Raw genomic sequence first — 18,476 nt, 5'->3', positions numbered from 1 at the left:
AAAAGGTAACACAATTCTAGGAGCCCTGGTGGGCGCAGTGGTTAAATGCAACACTGCAGGAAAAACTCTGCCCAGGGGTCTGATCCTGATGGGGTTCAAGGTGGATGGAGCTCAAGGTTGACTCAGCCTTCCCTCCTTCCGAGGTTGGTAAAATGAGGACTCAGGTTGTTGGGAGCAACCAGCAAATAATGCTTACACTGTAAACCGCCCAGAGAGTGCTGTGAAGCTCTGTGGGGTGGTGTATAAGTCTAGAATGCTATTGCTATGAGAGACCACCAGAAAAAGTTGAACAACTGCTGTTCAGTTGCCAAGAAAACAACAGGGACATTTCTATGGAATCAACAGACGTCAAATTTGACTCAATGGCGACATTGCTAGTTCAATCAATTAGAATAGAGCTGGAAGGGACCTTGAAGATCTTCTAGTCCAGGGGTAGGCAAGCTTGTCTCTTTTATGACTCATGGACTTCAACTCCCAGAATTCCTGAGCCAGCCATGCTGGCTCAGGAATTCTGGGAGTTGAGGTCCATGAGTCATAAAAGAGCCAAGGTTGCCTATCCCTGTTCTAGTCCAACCCCCTGCTCAAGCAGGAGACCCTAGACCATTATGTACCATAAAGTGATGGCACTCTGTGTTTCTTTAGGGTTTCCTTCCCCAACCCAATATCCTTCAAACATGTTGGATTACACCAAACTAGGATGATTAGAGCTGTAATCCAGCACGTCTAAAAGGCTGGTCAACGCAATCCCTTGCGTTGTACGTTGCACTCCCTGGGGCCATATGAGATCCAGCATGTATTCTTGAGGTGCTACCCAACATGTTCTCCCAAACCTTCCCTCCCATTCACCTGGCCGACACGTTGGTGGTGAAATTTGCACATTCGTTGGCATAAATTAATTTTGTGGTCCCGGTGATGTCCTCCCATTGTGCTGGCGCGGTTCCTCCTAAGGAAACAAAGGGGAAAGAACTGATTGTCTTCAATCCCCCGTTTGAGTCTAGAAATTTGATACAGAAGCTCAGCTCTGCGTGAGGCCAATTGGCTGGCCCTTTGCAACGTGATTAAGAGTCGCCTACTGTTTTGTCCCTGATGCAACTGACACAGAAAGAAAGAAAAAAATATATATTCCTCTTGAATGCCTTGAAAGGGCAGCCAATCTGAAGAAAAGGTTGGTGCTAAAATTGAAGCTGATGAGATAAGATGGGGAGAAATACAGAAGCTTCCTTCTGGTTCATTTGGGTCCATCATCTCCATCAGTTTTAGCTTCTAGTGGTAGCATTTCTCCTGAATCTTTAGCTACCTGCCAGTTCCTCCTGTGATTTTTCTCCAAAGGTAGAAAACATCAGTCTCTAGATAATACCACTGAATCGTCTGTTATCGTATGATGTAATAGGAAGAAGGAATGACCTTGAGGAACAGGATGGAGAACCACTATCAAGACAATATAGGTAGTTCTCACCTTAACAAATGCCCTGTTTACCAATCTTTCAAAATTACAACAGTGCTGAAATTTTCTTTTACAATCAGTCCTCACACTTATGTCCCTATGGTCATGTAGCTGAGATCTGGGTGCTTTGCAACCAGTGAGTGTTTATTCCCGTCAGTGTCCCGTGGTCATGTGATTGCTGCGTGCATCCTTCACAGCTAGCTTCTGGTAAATAGAATCAATGGGAAAACTGCCAGCAAAATTGCAAGTTGTTGTCATATAATGTCTCACTTAACAACCATGGATGATGCACTTAACAACCACAGTGGACATAAAGTTGTAAGTCCATCGCAGTCATGGGCTGTCTTGCTTAACAAACCGCATCGTTTAGTGACAGAGTTGCCAGTCCCAACTGTGGTTGTTAACTGAGCCCAGGGTCGGAAATGTAATTTGAGAAGATGTCAACTCTCTCCCCAAGATCCTCTCCAGTTCTCACAAAGATAAAAGTGGAGAGAGGGCAGGAGATGCTTTCAGACTTGCAAGATCCTCCTACTATAAACTTATGATAAACCTAGAATTGGCTGCATGACTTTGGTTTCCTAGTTTGGTCTGTCTTGAAGAGCTGGCATCATGTGACATTATTCTGAAGATGTTTACCAGAGAGGGCAGCGCTTGTGTCCTCAACATAATGGAGAATCAAGGGTTGGAAGTCAAAGAAGACCGAGAAGACCAATGTTCAAGAGGATGTCCAGGCAGGTTTTCCCCATAACACAGCTTCCAAATCCTGAGGTCCTCACCAACTTGGCAACAAAGAAGCCACATGGGAAGGGATGCTCTTTCTTAGATAACCCCCAAAGTCCCTGCTCACCTATAACGCTGCAGAGGAGACGCAGGCTAGTGGTATCACCTTCCCCACTGTCTCGGGGATTCTCTTTCCAGGAAGGGGGCAAAGGGATGCGCAACCCAATCGGCCGGTGAAATTTCCTACGGCGCGGTTCCACCGTCACAATTGGGCTGAAGGTTGCCTGGTTCCCCAGGAGTTTTGTCACCAGCTCATCAGGCACTGGCTGAGCCTGCAAGAGAAAGACCAAAACCCAAGAAGGTCTCAAGAAGGTCCTCTTCCTGAATCAAAGCAATGAAGAAGCAGTGGGCTGATGTTCCTAAGAGGCCACAGACAGGCAGGATTCAAAAGAAATTGAACGGTGGGCAGAAATGCATCCAGGAGTTGTAAGGGATTGCTTTAATGTCTACAATACCTGTATGGAGAACTATTGGTCAGCTATGTGTCTAAGCTCACCAGTGCAGCATACAAACCCCCCTGCGCAAATATATACAGGTAGTCCTTTACTTAACGGCGCAATTGAGCCCCATATCTATGTTGCTCTGCGAGATAATTGCTGAATTTTGTCCCATTTTATGACCTTTCTTGCCACAGTTGTTAAGTGAATCACAATGCAGTTGTTAAGGTAGTAACACTGTTGTTAAGTGAAACTGGCTTCCCCCCTTGACTGTGCTTGTCAGAAGGGTGGCAAAAGCTGATCACGTGACCCGAGGGACCCTGCAACCGTCATAAATATGAACTAGTTGCTAAACATCTGGATTTTGATCATGCGACCAAGGGTAATGCTGCAACCAATGCAGGTGTGAAAAATAGTCATAAGTCATTTTTACAGCACTGTGTTACTTTGAATGGTCATTAAATGAACGGTTGTAAGTTGAGGACTACCTGTACATAGATATGAAGAATTCTGAACTGTGGGAGAATGGCCAGCTAGGTGGGAGGGAGGGGAGCAGCATAAGAAGCATAAGCATGACCAGGGAAAGGCAGGCACACTGATGCGATTCTTGTAACATACAGTAGGTGAACAACAATAAAGTTTCAGCCTGAGGCTATTCACGAGTAGTTCAGTTGTTTGAGCCTGATGTGAGTTTTCATCAATACGGCAAAACCCGTGTCACATCATCACTATAAATAATAAATCTGGATAAATTTCATCACTTCCACACAGGCACAGGCACACAGACACTTCTAAAAACACAAGACCCTAACAGCACCTTTAAATAAGTCTAGTATGAATCTAATGGTCTCATTCCCAAAATAGCCAAAGCTTGGTCAGCTTCATCAGGATTTTGGATGGGGAGGTGGAAGGGTGATGTGTGCTTAAGAAATATGTTAGATGATAGATAGATAGATAGATAGATAGATAGATAGATAGATAGATAGATAGATAGATAGATAGATAGATAGATAGATAGATAGATAGATAGATAGATAGATAGATGGATAGATGGATAGATGGATGGATGGATGAGAGGGAGAGAGATGATAATGATAGATGAGAGAAATGATAGATAGATAGATAGATAGATAGATAGATAGATAGATAGATAGATAGATAGATAGATAGATAGATGGATGGATGGATGGATGGATGGATGGATGGATGGATGGATGGATGGATGGATGGATGGATGGATGGATGGATGGATGATAGGTAGGTAGGTAGACAGACAGACAGATAATAGAGAGATAAATGTTACAAGCCCATCCTATTTGAACTATTGTTCAAACCCAGAAAATGACTCAATCCAGTGACCGAATTAGGCCACATTGTCCGACTTGCCATCATTCAATACCTGCAGAGCCAATTTGACTTTCTTGGTGACTGCCGTTTCAGGAAAGGTGGCTTGGACCAAGGGCACCAAGGAGCTCTGGAGACAGCCCCCTTCTGGGCCAATCAACTCGCAGTCCTGGCACACCCGGGACATGACCACGAAGTACAGGGGGAAGTCGGTCGTGATAATACGGCAAATCCTCTTCTTCTCCAGCTCTTCCAGACTTTCCAGCTCTGTGGAAGATGAACTGAAGAGTTTTAGAATCCACAGGTCACGAGAGAACCGGTGGCTACCGTGCCACCGCAAGAAACAGATCAGGATCCCAATAAAAATACTAACAACAACTATCATAGTAATATAATTAATTAAGGGATCAAAACATTGGATTTTACGGCAGTGTTTCTCAACCTTGGCAACTTTAAGAGGAGTGGACTTCAACTCCCAGAATCCCCCAGCCGGCTGCCCTACGGAGTCAAAGGTTGAGCAACAGAAAGCCACATCCTGTGTTCAAGACTTCCAGTAAAGCATTTTCTTTACAGAAGAATGACCAGGACGCTGAAGCTAAACTGGGCTAAACCTCCAAACCCAAAATGTACTAACACGCCCTGCAACAAAGGATGCAGGTTACAGTGAAGGCGGCCCTGGACACCATTAAAATGGCAAGAAGCAGAGAAGCTTCTGCAAAATGCTGAATTCTCTTAGAATCAAAACATTTGTACCATGCAACAGAATTCACCAATAGGAGGGGAGAGGTGGCCCTTTCAAAGCAAATAGTCCCACTCTATAAAAATGCAAAGAAGTCTATTAAAAATTAAATAACAGCTGCTAGAAAGGCACCGTGCTACGTTTCTCCCAGTTTCATGTTTAACAGCTTGCCATTTTTTTTATCTTTTCCAATCTCCAACTTCTCAGCAAGTTTGGGATAGTCACAGACAATTCTTCCCATCTTTGAAACTCCACTGGAGAAAGGCTGTGCGATTCGCTGAGGAGGAGGAGGAGGAGGAGGAGGGCCAGAGAGGGGCAAGCAGTTGTGACAGTCCTGTCATAGTTTCCCAGTCTTGGAATCTCATTGGCGTCCCTACGCAAGTTCATGACTTCCAGGTAGATGTCCCTACCTTCATCCATCCCATTGAGGACTTGGTCCAAATAGCTCTCTGCGTAGTGGCTGCGGTGCTCTTTCCATACAGACCCATTCTCACTGCGTAGGACCACCAATTCTCGGTCACCACGGCCGTGCGAGGCAAAATGAGGGATTTCCACAATCACGGGGCTACAGGAGAATTGCATGTAAGAAGTCAATGTGGACGGCCATTGTCTTCACCAACAGTTGAAGACTCTCCCAGTACCGAGGCTGTCCAGCGTCTGAGGCATTAGGATACCTACGTGTATCGTGTCATTTACAAGAAAAGCTGTCCCACCAAAACCTCCACTCTATCCATTTTCAATGCTAGTGGCTCATGTCATGAAGAAGTTTAGTTTTGTTTGAGGGAGAATTGAAATCTAAGGCCCGATTTCCTGGCAGCCAGACTGACAGCAGAGTCAGTCATAGAAGTAGTTCGTTCTGGCTCAAAAGTTTGGAAACTATCATTCAGCACATCTGAAGTGCAACCATTTGAAGAAGCCTGCATCTTTACTATAAAATCATTCCTGTTTTCTATTATTTTTCATTCATTCAATCGTGTGTGGTTTTTGCCGTACATTCCTTCTAGGATTGTGAAAAAGTGACTGGCCCAAAGTTACCAGCTGGCTACGTACCAAAGGTGGGACTAGAAGTGACAGTCTCCTGGTTTCTAACCACTACATCAAACTGGTCCTCATTTGTACTGGGAAATAGACTATGCAGGAAGTCCTACACTGAGACAATTCACAGAACACCTACACCAAATGGTGGAATTACGTTTAAAGAACCAAGCCACTTCTGGTGTCAATCACAAACCAAGGTTAAACAAACTGTGGCTTAATGCAAAATGTGAAGTTCACCCAGGCTTGAGATGTTTCTAGGCCAGAGAACCATCAGTTCTCGTTCAATCTCTTTTTAATACGACCATTGGAATAAAAGGATTGTAACATCTGTGTGAAGTCTGTTTTCAGAAACCTACATCTGGGAGGGAGGGAGGGCTGTCCTTCGGCACTGGCATCCCAGAAACACTTCAGTGCATGAGTGTCACATGTGACAGCCACAAAGCTGGCCAGCAACTGGGACATATCTGCAGGGAGAACACCTGGAGCGGAAGCGTTCACCTGAGGAATTGTGCTCCAGCAGGGCCCAGAGCAATAATTCTACTGGCCAGTCCTTCTTCCTCTGCCAGAGGGGGTGGAGCTGGTAGCTTCTGGNAATGATAGATGAGAGAAATGATAGATAGATAGATAGATAGATAGATAGATAGATAGATAGATAGATAGATAGATAGATAGATAGATAGATAGATAGATAGATAGATAGATAGATAGATAGATAGATGGATGGATGGATGGATGGATGGATGGATGGATGGATGGATGGATGGATCGATCGATCGATCGATGGATCGATCGATGGATCGATCGATCGATGGATCGATAGGTAGGTAGGTAGACAGACAGACAGATAATAGAGAGATAATTGTTACAAGCCCATCCTATATGAACTATTGTTCAAACCCAGAAATGACTCAATCCAGTAACCGAATTAGGCCACATTGTCCGACTCGCCATCATTCAATACCTGCAGAGCCAACTTGACTTTCTTGGTGACTGCCGTTTCAGGAAAGGTGGCTTGGACCAAGGGCACCAAGGAGCTCTGGAGACAGCCCCCTTCTGGGCCAATCAACTCACAGTCCTGGCACACCCGGGACATGACCACGAAGTACAGGGGGAAGTCGGTCGTGATAATACGGCAAATCCTCTTCTTCTCCAGCTCTTCCAGACTTTCCAGCTCTGTGGAAGATGAACTGAAGAGTTTTAGAATCCACAGGTCACGAGAGAACCGGTGGCTACCGTGCCACCGCAAGAAATCGATCAGGATCCCAATAAAAATACTAACAACTATCATAGTAATATAATTAATTAAGGGATCAAAACATTGGATTTTACGGCAGTGTTTCTCAACCTTGGCAACTTTAAGAGGAGTGGACTTCAACTCCCAGAATCCCCCAGCCGGCTGCCCTACGGAGTCAAAGATTGAGCAACAGAAAGCCACATCCTGTGTTCAAGACTTCCGGTAAAGCATTTTCTTTACAGAAGAATGACCAGGACGCTGAAGCTAAACTGGGCTAAACCTCCAAACCCAAAATGTACTAACACGCCCTGCAACAAAGGATGCAGGTTACAGTGAAGGCGGCCCTGGACACCGTTAAAATGGCAAGAAGCAGAGAAGCGTCCGCAAAACGCTGAATTCTCTTAGAATCAAAACATTTGTACCATGCAACAGAATTCACCAATAGGAGGGGAGAGGTGGCCCTTTCAAAGCAAAAAGTCCCACTCTATAAAAATGCAAAGAAGTCTATTAAAAATTAAATAACAGCTGCTAGAAAGGCACCGTGCTACGTTTCTCCCAGTTTCATGTTTAACAGCTTGCCATTTTTTTTTATCTTTTCCAATCTCCAACTTCTCAGCAAGTTTGGGATAGTCACAGACAATTCTTCCCATCTTTGAAACTCCACTGGAGAAAGGCTGTGCGATTCGCTGAGGAGGAGGAGGAGGAGGAGGAGGAGGAGGAGGAGGAGGAGGAGGAGGGCCAGAGAGGGGCAAGCAGTTGTGACATTCCCATCATAGTTTCCCAGTCTTGGAATCTCATTGGCGTCCCTACGCAAGTTGATGACTTCCAGGTAGATGTCCCTACCTTCGTCCATCCCATTGAGGACTTGGTCCAAATAGCTCTCTGCGTAATGGCTGCGGTGCTCTTTCCATACAGACCCATTCTCACTGCGTAGGACCACCAATTCTCGGTCACCACGGCCGTGCGAGGCAAAATGAGGGATTTCCACAATCACGGGGCTACAGGAGAATTGCATGTAAGAAGTCAAGGTGGACGGCCATTGTCTTCACCAACAGTTGAAGACTCTCCCAGTACCGAGGCTGTCCAGTGTCTGAGGCATTAAGACACCTACGTGTATCGTGTCATTTACAAGAAACACTTTCCCACCCAAAACCTCCACGCTATCCATTTTCAATGCTAGTGGCTCATGTCGTAAAGATGTTTAGTTTTGTTTGAGGGAGAATTGAAATCTAAGGCCCCATTTCCTGGCAGCCAGATTGACAGCAGTCATAGAAGTAGTTCGTTCTGGCTCAAAAGTTTGGAGACTTATCCTTCAGCACATCTGAAGTGCAACCATTTGAAGAAGCCTGCATCTTTACTATAAAATCATTCCTGTTTTCTATTATTTTTCATTCATTCAATCATGTGTGGTTTTTGCCGTACATTCCTTCCTAGGATTGCGAAAAAGTGACTGGCCCAAAGTTACCAGCTGGCTACGTACCAAAGGTGGGACTAGAACTGACAGACTCCTGGTTTCTAACCACTACATCAAACTGGTCCTCATTTGTACTGGGAAATAGACTAGAAAACCAAACGACACCCGTAGGCAGGAAGTCCTACACTGAGACAATTCACAGAACACCTACACCAAACGGTGGAATTACGTTTAAAGAACCAAGCCACTTCTGGTGTCAATCACAAACCAAGGTTAAACAAACTGTGGCTTAATGCAAAATGTGAAGTTCACCCAGGCTTGAGATGTTTCTAGGCCAGAGAACCATCAGTTCTCGTTCAATCTCTTTTTAATACAACCATCGGAATAAAAGGATTGTAACATCTGTGTGAAGTCTGTTCTCAGAAACCTACATCTGGGAGGGAGGGAGGGAGGGCTGTCCTTCGGCAATGACATCCCAGAAACACTTCAGTGCATGAGTGTCACATGTGACAGCCACAAAGCTGGCCAGCAACTGGGACATATCTGCAGGGAGAACACCTGGAGCGGAAGCGTTCACCTGAGGAATTGTGCTCCAGCAGGGCCCAGAGCAATAATTCTACTGGCCAGTCCTTCTTCCTCTGCCAGAGGGGGTGGAGCTGGTAGCTTCTGGGGCTTGACTAGGCGGCAGGTGATGCGAGTTGGTGCTGCACACGTCCTGGGTGGAATGATGACCCGAAGGCCGTTGTGCCTGCTGCCCCTCATGGAGCCTCCACGGGCATCGACCATGAAACTTACAAGGAACCTGGGAGGGGAGAAGAAGACAGATGTAGGCATACAACACCGCCATCCAAAGACTCAGGCAACGATTCTGTCGTGATTACACGAGACCCTTCCTACAGCTTCATAAGGGGTTGAGGTGGGAGAGGTGACTCACCCTGTGTGGACAGGGCTGGCTACCGGACTGATGTTGTCAGAGGTCTCTGTGGCAGGACTGCTTGGGATGAGGGACTCTTCGTCAAACTCTTTGGAAGGCTAGATGGAACAGAAATGGGTCTCCTATTAAACATAGGTTTAGACCTTGCCAATCCATGCCGGGCTCTCCGTGACCTTGACCTCCTTCCCCCAGATGCCATTTTCCACTACAAACCCTCTTCAGCCTAACTCCTCTCCATGCAAGCTCTTCATAATTGCCATCCTGGAACCCAGGGATTCTGGCACCTCTGCCAAAAATGGGGGCATCTGTCCCATGGAGCATTTCCTCCTCATTCTTAAACTGAGTCTTACCCACATTAGGCTGCTGGGGTGGGGAACGATTTTGGATCAGGGTCTGCTAAGCACACAACGCCAGCTTGGTCTAACAGAGGCCTGTCCAATCTTGGCAACTTGAAGACTTGTGGATTTCAATTGCCCAAATTCTCCCGCCAGGAATTCCGGGAATCAAAGTTTTCCGTTCTTAAGGTTGCCATGGTTGGACACCTCCGGACTAATAAGTAATGGTCAAGAAAGGGCCTGTGGAACGCTTTCAACTCCTGTCCACAACGTAGCCTTGTTGGGCTGGCACTCACCTGCTCGGGTTCCTCCGGCCGGATCAGGACTGTCTCAGGCGTAACGCAAGGGATTCGAGGGATAGCTGGTGATTCCTCCCTTCTGGGTTGCAAAACAAATTTTAAAACAGGAAGAAGAGTGTTGGGAAAACAGGTGCAATCTGGCCTGCCATGAAATCCCATCTCCAAGGGCTTAGCAACGTGCCTGAGGTAGGCCGTTAAGGGCTCCGTTATGATCTTGCACTGCTCAACTAACACGGATCCTTCTATACATGTGCAGAGATACATGCAGGGGGTGCAAACAGGCATTGCATCTTCACAATGCACACTCTTTCCCTTGCATACAACATTGTAAAGTTATATTAAGCATGGCTTTGTACTGCATCCTTGCATTGCAAGTACGAGAGGACACGACCCAAAGGTGCTTTCTCCAAAAGGCAGTTGAACTTTTTTGTTGTTGTTTTAATACATTTTGCTTCTTACCCCAAAAGCTTCTTCAGTTCTAATCGAGTTAACTAAGTTAGAACTGAAGAAGCTTCTTGGATGAGAAATGAAACATTTTGAAAGAAAAGAAAAACAAGAAAGTTCAACTGCCTTTTGGAAAAAGCACCCTTGGGACAACCATATCCTGGATGATTGAAAATCTCCCCAGAGAGTACACAGAATACGGATTATGCATTATGATGTCACAATTTGGTGTTTTGGCATCACTATGGTTACGAATGTCCATAAGAAACAGATGATGGTGCTTTTGATATATGATCTATGAATATCCCAGGAAGATGCTGGATCATCTCATTCAGATGATCTAAACAATTTATGCTTATGATGATGAAAAGCTGCCAAGTCAATGCATAGCACCCTTTCCATATCTTACGTGTGGTCCAATTTGGGGACAAATTCCACTATTTCTCTCTCATCTTCCTGATACTGAAGTTCCCGCTTCTGCATCTTGGTACCCGGCAGTTCATCTCCTAAAAAAAAGAGACAGGGATGAAAACACGGCGCAATCAGAGCTCAAACAAGACAAAAGCAGGGCTGTTGTTGTCCTTCACGTACAATAGAGGAAAGTCCTGTAGCCTAGAACCTATGCCAGGAAGAGGGACAAGGACATCCATTTTCCATGGACCATTCCCACAGCTATACTTAATCTGGAGCCCTGTTGATCTGCCAGCTCATCCAACCAAACATGGTGCAGGTGCGATTGGACCACAACTCCCAGAATTCCATTGGACCTTCCAATGCAGGTTGAACAAGGCTGGCAAATGCCAGTTTATGGGTTGAATCCTATAGAAGCCCACCAATGTAATGAAAGTGTCCTCCTCCCGTGACTAATATTTAATCCAGATGTGTCTTCCTGAATAATATGTGTACAATCTTGAGGTCTCATGTGACTTCATCCTGCAATCAACAACAGCATAGTACACGACAAGACAAACTACTATGCTATGAATATATCAAAGAGGGCTTTTGAAGGACAGATTGGTATTTTTTTTATGGAGCTTCGAAAAAAGGATTCGAAACATCTTTCTTTTGTCCCATTTTCATCACTGGTTCAAAATGCTTTAGTACACAACTGCGAAATCTGCTTCAAGAACGTGGTGGATATTCACAGAGTAGCAATTCCTATTTCAAACCACTGCGAATTCTCTGAGAAACAGCAGTTGGCCCTATGTGTGAGGATCACCAGTGGCTAAATGTTGCTAAGCTGGAGAAACAGTGTTCTTTCTTTTTCAAATGAAAAATGAAAAATGAAAAAAAAAACCTACGCCCTGCTAGAAGAAGAAGACAAGGGATGGGGAAAGAGGTGAGATTCTTGGAGAACCACGAGGAAAGGAGTGGCTCTAATCATTGGAAAATGATAGGGGAAAGCTGGCTTAGATCCTAGGAGGAGATATGAGTGGAAAAGGAAGGTGGTGGCACACGAGGAAACAACAGCTGTTAAGGCAGGGGTGGGGAACCATGGCCCTTTTATGACTTGTGGACTTCAACTCCCAGAATTCCTGAGCACAATACTGGGAGTTGAAGTTCACAAGTCATAAAGGAACCATTGTTCCTCAGCCCTATGTTAAGGAATGAGGGAGAAGTCAAATCAATGCTTGCTTGTTTTCACCTTTTCCTTGGTAGTATTTTGAGCTCACTGAAAAAAATTCTTAACGAGGTTTGGGGGCACATTCTGTTCCATCTCTTGAAAACCTCCTCTACAGGCCAATCTAAAGCAACTCCCTCATGTTATTTTGTCCCAGAAATAAACAGAGGACGAGGAGGCCATTTTGAGGCTGCAGGAAGCCGAAGAGAAAGTGGCCGAATGAAGTGGAATGGGACAACTCTCCACAGCCAATTCGTCACAGCCAACTGGCCCTGGGACAATTCAACAATTCCATTTAACTATTTAAAACGATTTAAAAAATGATGTCAATGTTTGTCATTCGCATTTTATTTTGTCCCTCCTTGGTCATTCTTTCTTTAATGATTCCACTGAATTAAATCTTCTGTCTTAGTGCAACTCTTGTCCCTCAACGAGTTGGCCGTGGTGAGTTGTCGCAGACCCCAATGAAAAGCGATTTTTTTCACAGCTTGGCTGCCTCGTCACTAAGCACAAAAAAGAGCACCACACTGAACTTGTCAAAATTGCACCCAAATTCTCTTCCCCTTTGAAAGCAACGTGAGGTCAAACGCTCAAAGCGAATAGGAACTGCTGGGGGGAGGGAAGATGGAAGAGAATTCTGCACAGCACTGGGTGAAAAGCAAGTCAAGAAAAGCCAAGCCAAGTGAGGTAGTCAAAGAAGTTGGGTTATTTTAGGCCAGGGTTCTAAGATGGGTGGATTTCGACTCGTGCCGGCTGGGGAATTCTGGGAGTTGGAAGTCCACGCATCTTAGAATTGTGAAAATTGGGGAGCGAAGGGTCAAATAAAGCTGCTAGCCGTGCCTCCAACTCCTTTCAGTACCAGCTTGCAATCTAGCATTAAACAAAGAACCTGCTGCGATGAAATGGTGGTTTGCTCACACAGTCTCCCTGCACCACCCGCCCCTTCAGTCACAGATACAATGGACAGACAGTGGTGGTTGAGCTGGCCCCCTGGGAAGCCACAGCTGGCGTGGAATGGAGGCATGTGAGGCCCGAGCGTGTCCCGTGTGGGGTGGAATGGTGTCAATGGGGGTCGGGCGGGCGGGTGAGCCAAACCCACAATAATACACAATCCATACCCAGGAGAGTTACGTGTGTCGTGCCTGCAAAGCAAGAGAAAACAAAGCTGGTTTGTCAGTTGGTTGAAGGCAGTGGACTCCGTTGCCCCAGTTTTGGTCAAAGTGAGGGGTTTCCAAAACTTGGCCACTTTAAGACTTGTGGATTTCAACTCCCAGAATTCCCCAGCCAGTGACTACGTTTGGAGACCCCTGGTCTCTACGTCCAGGCACTGCTGCAAAATTTGGGACAAAACTGGGGAAGGTGAGGCCACCCTTTTCTCCTCCTTTTCCCAAATGGGATTGGTGTCAATTGTAGCCAAGGTGGGCTATTTGCAGGATCCAAGCCTTGCATCAAACTGAAGAAAGCAGCATAACAGTTTGGAATTCTATAGACAGGGACTGCATTGAAAGTCACTGGAGCTTTTTAAGAAGAGGCTGGACAGCCACTTGTCTGAAATGGTGTAGGGTCTGTTGCTTGAGCCAGGGGGCTGGATTAGAAGACCTCCAAGGTCCCTTCCAGCTCTATTCTGATTCTGATTAGGCAGCTTCGGGAATCGTTAAGCTGCGAAACTGGTCTATTTTGTTGGACGGAAGGAAAATGGGAGCCACTAAGTAAAAAAAAAAAAAACTGGAATTCTCTCCCTCTCCTATAGTCAAAGGACTAGGGCAGTCTGAAGAATTAATGTTGCGGAAAGAGGAACAGAATGCATATAGAAAAGAGTTATTTTTAAAAAATAAAGTAGGAGAAAGAAGATCATTTTGGTTCTATTTATCCTCTCTCCTGTCTAATGGGGAAGCAGAGTAGAATATACTTGTAAACAGGATGTCATTTTCAACACCACTGAGGGAATCTCTCTGCCCCCCAAAAAGGGGAAACAGCTTTCAGGGATATTCCTACTAGCCCAATCTTAGGGCGTATCAATGTAAACCCCGCAGACCTCACCTTCATCCTCAGATACATCCAGAATCTCATCCACCGTCTCTGGGAAGCTCATCCGATGCTTGTCACTTAATGACTGCAAGAAGCAACAGGTCAGATGGGAGGGGTGCCTCAAAGCTGTAAGCCCCCCTGTGACACCCCCACCCTCCCACCGGGCTGGACGGTGGACCTCACCAGGAAGCTGCTCTCGTCGGTGACAACCTTCAGCACATCGGTGACAGAAATGTAGCCGAGTCTCTTGGCGATGGCCAACGGGGTGGCGCCATTCTGAGGAGAGATAGAGAAAGGGGGCCCATTATTCACAATTATGCAAATCCTGGCTGGGATTGTGCGTCAGTCAAACGGCATTCCAAATTCTGCATCGAACTTGAATTTGGCAGCCTACTTAAATGATATCTGTGTGCCCAAATCTCTTTTTGAAATCAATGCAGTGGCCCGTCCAGACTGATTCCCCGTACTAGGAAGGGTGAAATGTTTCAGTTATTCAACTGTCTAGTGTTCTCATCAAGATGATGAGGTTTAAATAGTCGTATTTTGAACACTTTATGCCGGGGGTCTTCAAACTTGGCCCTTTTATGACTTGTGGACTTCAACTCCCAGAATTCCTCAGTCGACCATTTTGATGAAACTGCGGGCTTGTATCCAGACCAAGGGTCTTCAAACTTGGCCCTTGGATGACTTGTGGACTTCAACTCCCAGAATTCCTCAGCTGGGAGTTGAAGTCCACAAGTCATCCAAGGGCCAAGTTTGAAGACCCCTGCTTTATGCAAAGATCTAGCTCCCTTAAGAAATCCATAATGTAGAAAAAGGTGGATAAAATGAGAAGAGAAAGACCAGTAGGAAGGTGGACAAGCTCAGTTGCAATGATACAGGTAGTCCCCGGCTCACAACCATTCATTTAGTGACCATTTGAAGTTACATTTGAAGCACTGAAAAAAGGGACATGACCATTTTTCATGCTTGATGGCCATTGCAGCATCCCCATGGTCACGCGATGAAAATTCAGACAAATAGCAACCTGCATAGCCTCCGGGGTGTCCCCACTCACCGAACTGACTCTGTTGGGCGAAGCCCCGTGCTTGAGCAAAAGGGTGACTATGTCGGTGTGGCCTTGTTGGGCTGCCTGGTGCAGAGGGGTGTAACCCAGCTGAAAGGGAAAAAGAGAGACACCGGTGCAATTAAAAAGACATGGTGGGCCTCCAACCAGCAGGGGTGTCAACACTTCTACAGATGTTGTGACGTCCATAAAAGGGGGGGGTTTCATTGCCTGGTTGTGGCTTCCATCTTGACTTTTTTGACCCTATCCACCCACCTCTGGGGACAGCCCTGTTCCATACCTTGGTTTTGGCATTGACATCAGCCTGATGCTGGAGCAGAAATTTCACCAGCTTGATATTCCCGTAATGACAAGCCACGTGCAATGGCGTGTAGCCCATCTGGAAGGCAATGATAAACAGGAAAGGCCTCAACAACTACCATTAAGCCTCACAACCTCGTCTGAGAACTCCATAGCCTGCTCCAGAACCAGAAGACAGTGCGTTATAGTCCCACCTTAAGCCTGAAAACCGGCTGGGTGACTTTTTTAGACCAACCCACCTCACAAGAGTTATTGTTGTAGGAAAAACAGGAGGAAGGTGAGCTGGATAGGTTTATATCCTTGAGTTATTTGTAAAATAAACAATAAAGGCAGGATACAAATAAAAAAATAAATAAATATTATGGTTTCCCATCTTTGCAAGATTGGAGGTAAATCATCAGGACAAGCAAACCCATGTTAGCTTATTATATTCCCTTTCTCTCTGTCTTAACCCACATAATTTGGCCCCGTGCTAGCAATTCTCACCCGAGTCGTCGCATCCACCTGGACTCCATGCCTGAGCAGGTTGTCTGCCACCTGGAGGTGTCCCTCCTGGGCCACCAGGTGGAGAGGGGTGAGGCCGCTCTGGAATGAAAAACAATCCAAGTTGTTGGCAGTGTACAAACTGAAAAGAAATCTGGTGAGGATAGAATTTAATCTCCTCCAACAGTGGCCAAAAAAATGTTGATAGAAAAGCCACAAATAAAAAGGATAAAGCAACAGGTTCCATCCAGTTGCTAATCCCTGGCAATTGCCTTAAAGCATGGAAAGACATTGACCAACACTACGCATAATTGGTGTGAGGACTGCCTCGCTCGCTGGACGTCTGGCACCTCCTCTAATCCATGACTGTTTTCGCTCTCTTAAAAGTCTCTTTTTCTCCCCTAGTACTTTTACAAGAGGCGCTTGGGAAATTGCAGATGTGCAATTTCATAATATACGAACAAACAGAGCCAGAATGAACCTTCAACTGAGTCCCCATTCTAACTCTTCCAAGGGCCATTTAGATGCTCATGAGAAGAACACGGAGAGATTAGGCTTTGAGTCTCCACATGGCACAAGGTTTCAGGTGATCCTGGCCCCCTTGAGGTACGCTTAAAATATTGGAAAATCACTGCCAATCAGAATAGACAGCAATGAAGTCAGTGATTTCATACTAGGCAACCTTTTCCTTATTCCTCCATCATTGCTTCCTAAACATATGTACCGAACCTGGAAGGCGCATTATAGTTTTCCTGGTTTATTCCTGCCAAAAGACAGGAATAAAACAGCTTCTCGCCTTCTCCTGATCAGGAGAGATGGAGACCTCCATGATCCTCTCGACCCTTCCCCAAGTTCCCCACCATCCTTCCGAGGAGGTAACGAGGAGAAAGATCTACTCACCTTGTTTCCGTGGTTGCCGTTCGCCTGCTTGGAGAGGAGCAGCACCACCATGTCCGCGTGGCCCTCCTGGGCCGCCAGGTGCAGCGGCGTCATTCCCTGCGTGGATTCCGCATTGGCAGAAGCACCGTATTGCAGTAGGCTGCAAGCCACCTCCATTTGGTTCTGCCTGGCTGCGATGTGCAAAGGAGTGTATCCGTTCTGTCGTAGAGAGACCAGCGGGGAAGTTGCAGAGAAATCAGGCGGCTGGATGTCTCCAAGCCTTTGGTCCTTGAGGAGCTAGAACCAAGCCCTTGCGTGGCTCAAGCTCCAAGGGGCTGGGGGTTCAACTGTATGATGAACAGTTAAGGGAACTAGGGATGTCTACCCTCACAAAGAGAAGACTTAGCAGTCTTAATATTCGAGAGGCTGTCACAGAGAAAAGGGGGCTGACCAAGGGGGTCCATTCCCAAGTACATCTAGGGACTGGCAGTCCTTTCTTTCTTTCTTTTTCTTTCTTTCTTTCTTTCTTTCTTTCTTTCTTTCTTTCTTTCTTTCTTTCTTTCTTTCTTTCTTTCTTTCTTTCTTTCTTTTTCTTTCCATCTCTCCCTCCCTCTTTTTCTTTCTTTCTTTCCCATCTTTCTCCCCCCCCCCGTCTTTCTCTAATTCATGAACAATTGAGGGATCGTGGCCTTGTCCTTTGCCAAGAGGGTCCATTCCCAAGAACATCTAGGGACTGGCAGTCCTTCCTTCCTTCCTCCCTCCCTCCCTCCCTCCCTCCCTTCCTCCCTCTTTCTTTCCTTCCTTCCTTCCTTCCTTCCTTCCTTCCTTCCTTCCTTCCTTCCTTCCTTTCTTTCTTTCTTTCTTTCTTTCTTTCTTTCTTGGGTGTTTTGGGTGAGGTTAACGGAGGGAAGTGAAGCCAGAGACCCCTGAGACCTCTCTCCCCAAAACTCCACAGATTCCCACGCCAGAGCACAGAAGTTGCCCTGTGCCGCAGACAGGTCATAACTGCCCTCTGGGCATCCTCGCCACCCCCTCCGACCCCGGCCAGGAGGGACCCTGGGTGCCGACCTGCCTCTTACCCAGGCCACGCTGTGCGGAGAGGCCCCCTTGGGGAGCAGCACTTTCACTATGTCCAGGTTATTGTGGTGGACGGAGACGTGCAGAGGCGTCAGGCCATTCTGTAGAGGAGGCAGAACAAAACCAGAGGGCTCACCGAGGGCAGTGGCACCTCCCAGCCGCGGTGAGGCCGCGTCCTTATACACACCTTCCCTGCCGCGTTGGGTTGTGCGTTGTGTTCCAACAGAGCCTCGGCCACATCCACCTTCCCGTATTTGGAAGCAACGTGGAGAGGGGTAAATCCTTTCTGGGGAGAAACAGGGAGTGTCAGCAGCTGGAGACACAGGGAGGGCTCTTCTCTGGGGCACCCCACACTGGCCCACACCTCTCTGTCCACTCAAGCCCCCCCCCCCAACTGCAGCATCTGGAAGAGTGCAGGTAATCCTTGACTTATGACTACAATTGAACCCAAAATTTCTGTGGTCAAGTGAGAAGGGAGGAAAGGGAGGGAGGGGAAGGGAAGGGAAGAGGAGAGGAGAGGAGAGGAGAGGAGAGGAGAGGAGAGGAGAAGAGAAGAGAAGAGAAGAGGAGAGGAGAGGAG

General features: G+C 46.5%; 1 protein-coding gene across 1 annotated transcript in view; it reads right to left on the bottom strand.

Annotated features, from left to right (window-relative positions):
- Positions 1-18,476, bottom strand: part of LOC107287963 (ankyrin-1-like) — an 87,085-nt gene that overhangs the window by 12,523 nt on the left and 56,086 nt on the right. The window contains exons 15-30 of the mRNA XM_029284248.1: positions 18,084-18,182; positions 17,899-17,997; positions 16,841-17,038; positions 15,944-16,042; positions 15,438-15,536; positions 15,149-15,247; positions 14,270-14,367; positions 14,104-14,168; positions 10,852-10,948; positions 9,996-10,077; positions 9,365-9,462; positions 9,008-9,232; positions 7,860-8,014; positions 6,744-6,955; positions 2,292-2,496; positions 847-943 (exon numbers count right to left, since the gene is read on the bottom strand). Coding sequence (XP_029140081.1) covers positions 847-943; positions 2,292-2,496; positions 6,744-6,955; positions 7,860-8,014; positions 9,008-9,232; positions 9,365-9,462; positions 9,996-10,077; positions 10,852-10,948; positions 14,104-14,168; positions 14,270-14,367; positions 15,149-15,247; positions 15,438-15,536; positions 15,944-16,042; positions 16,841-17,038; positions 17,899-17,997; positions 18,084-18,182 — 2,027 coding nt within the window. The remainder of the gene's footprint in view (positions 1-846; positions 944-2,291; positions 2,497-6,743; positions 6,956-7,859; positions 8,015-9,007; positions 9,233-9,364; positions 9,463-9,995; positions 10,078-10,851; positions 10,949-14,103; positions 14,169-14,269; positions 14,368-15,148; positions 15,248-15,437; positions 15,537-15,943; positions 16,043-16,840; positions 17,039-17,898; positions 17,998-18,083; positions 18,183-18,476) is intronic.

Source organism: Protobothrops mucrosquamatus, unplaced genomic scaffold (assembly GCF_001527695.2).
Source record: "Protobothrops mucrosquamatus isolate PMUCROS unplaced genomic scaffold, P.Mucros_1.0 scaffold462, whole genome shotgun sequence".
In the NCBI taxonomy this organism is placed as follows: Eukaryota; Metazoa; Chordata; class Lepidosauria; order Squamata; family Viperidae; genus Protobothrops; species Protobothrops mucrosquamatus.
This window is presented reverse-complemented; position numbering and strand designations above follow the sequence as displayed.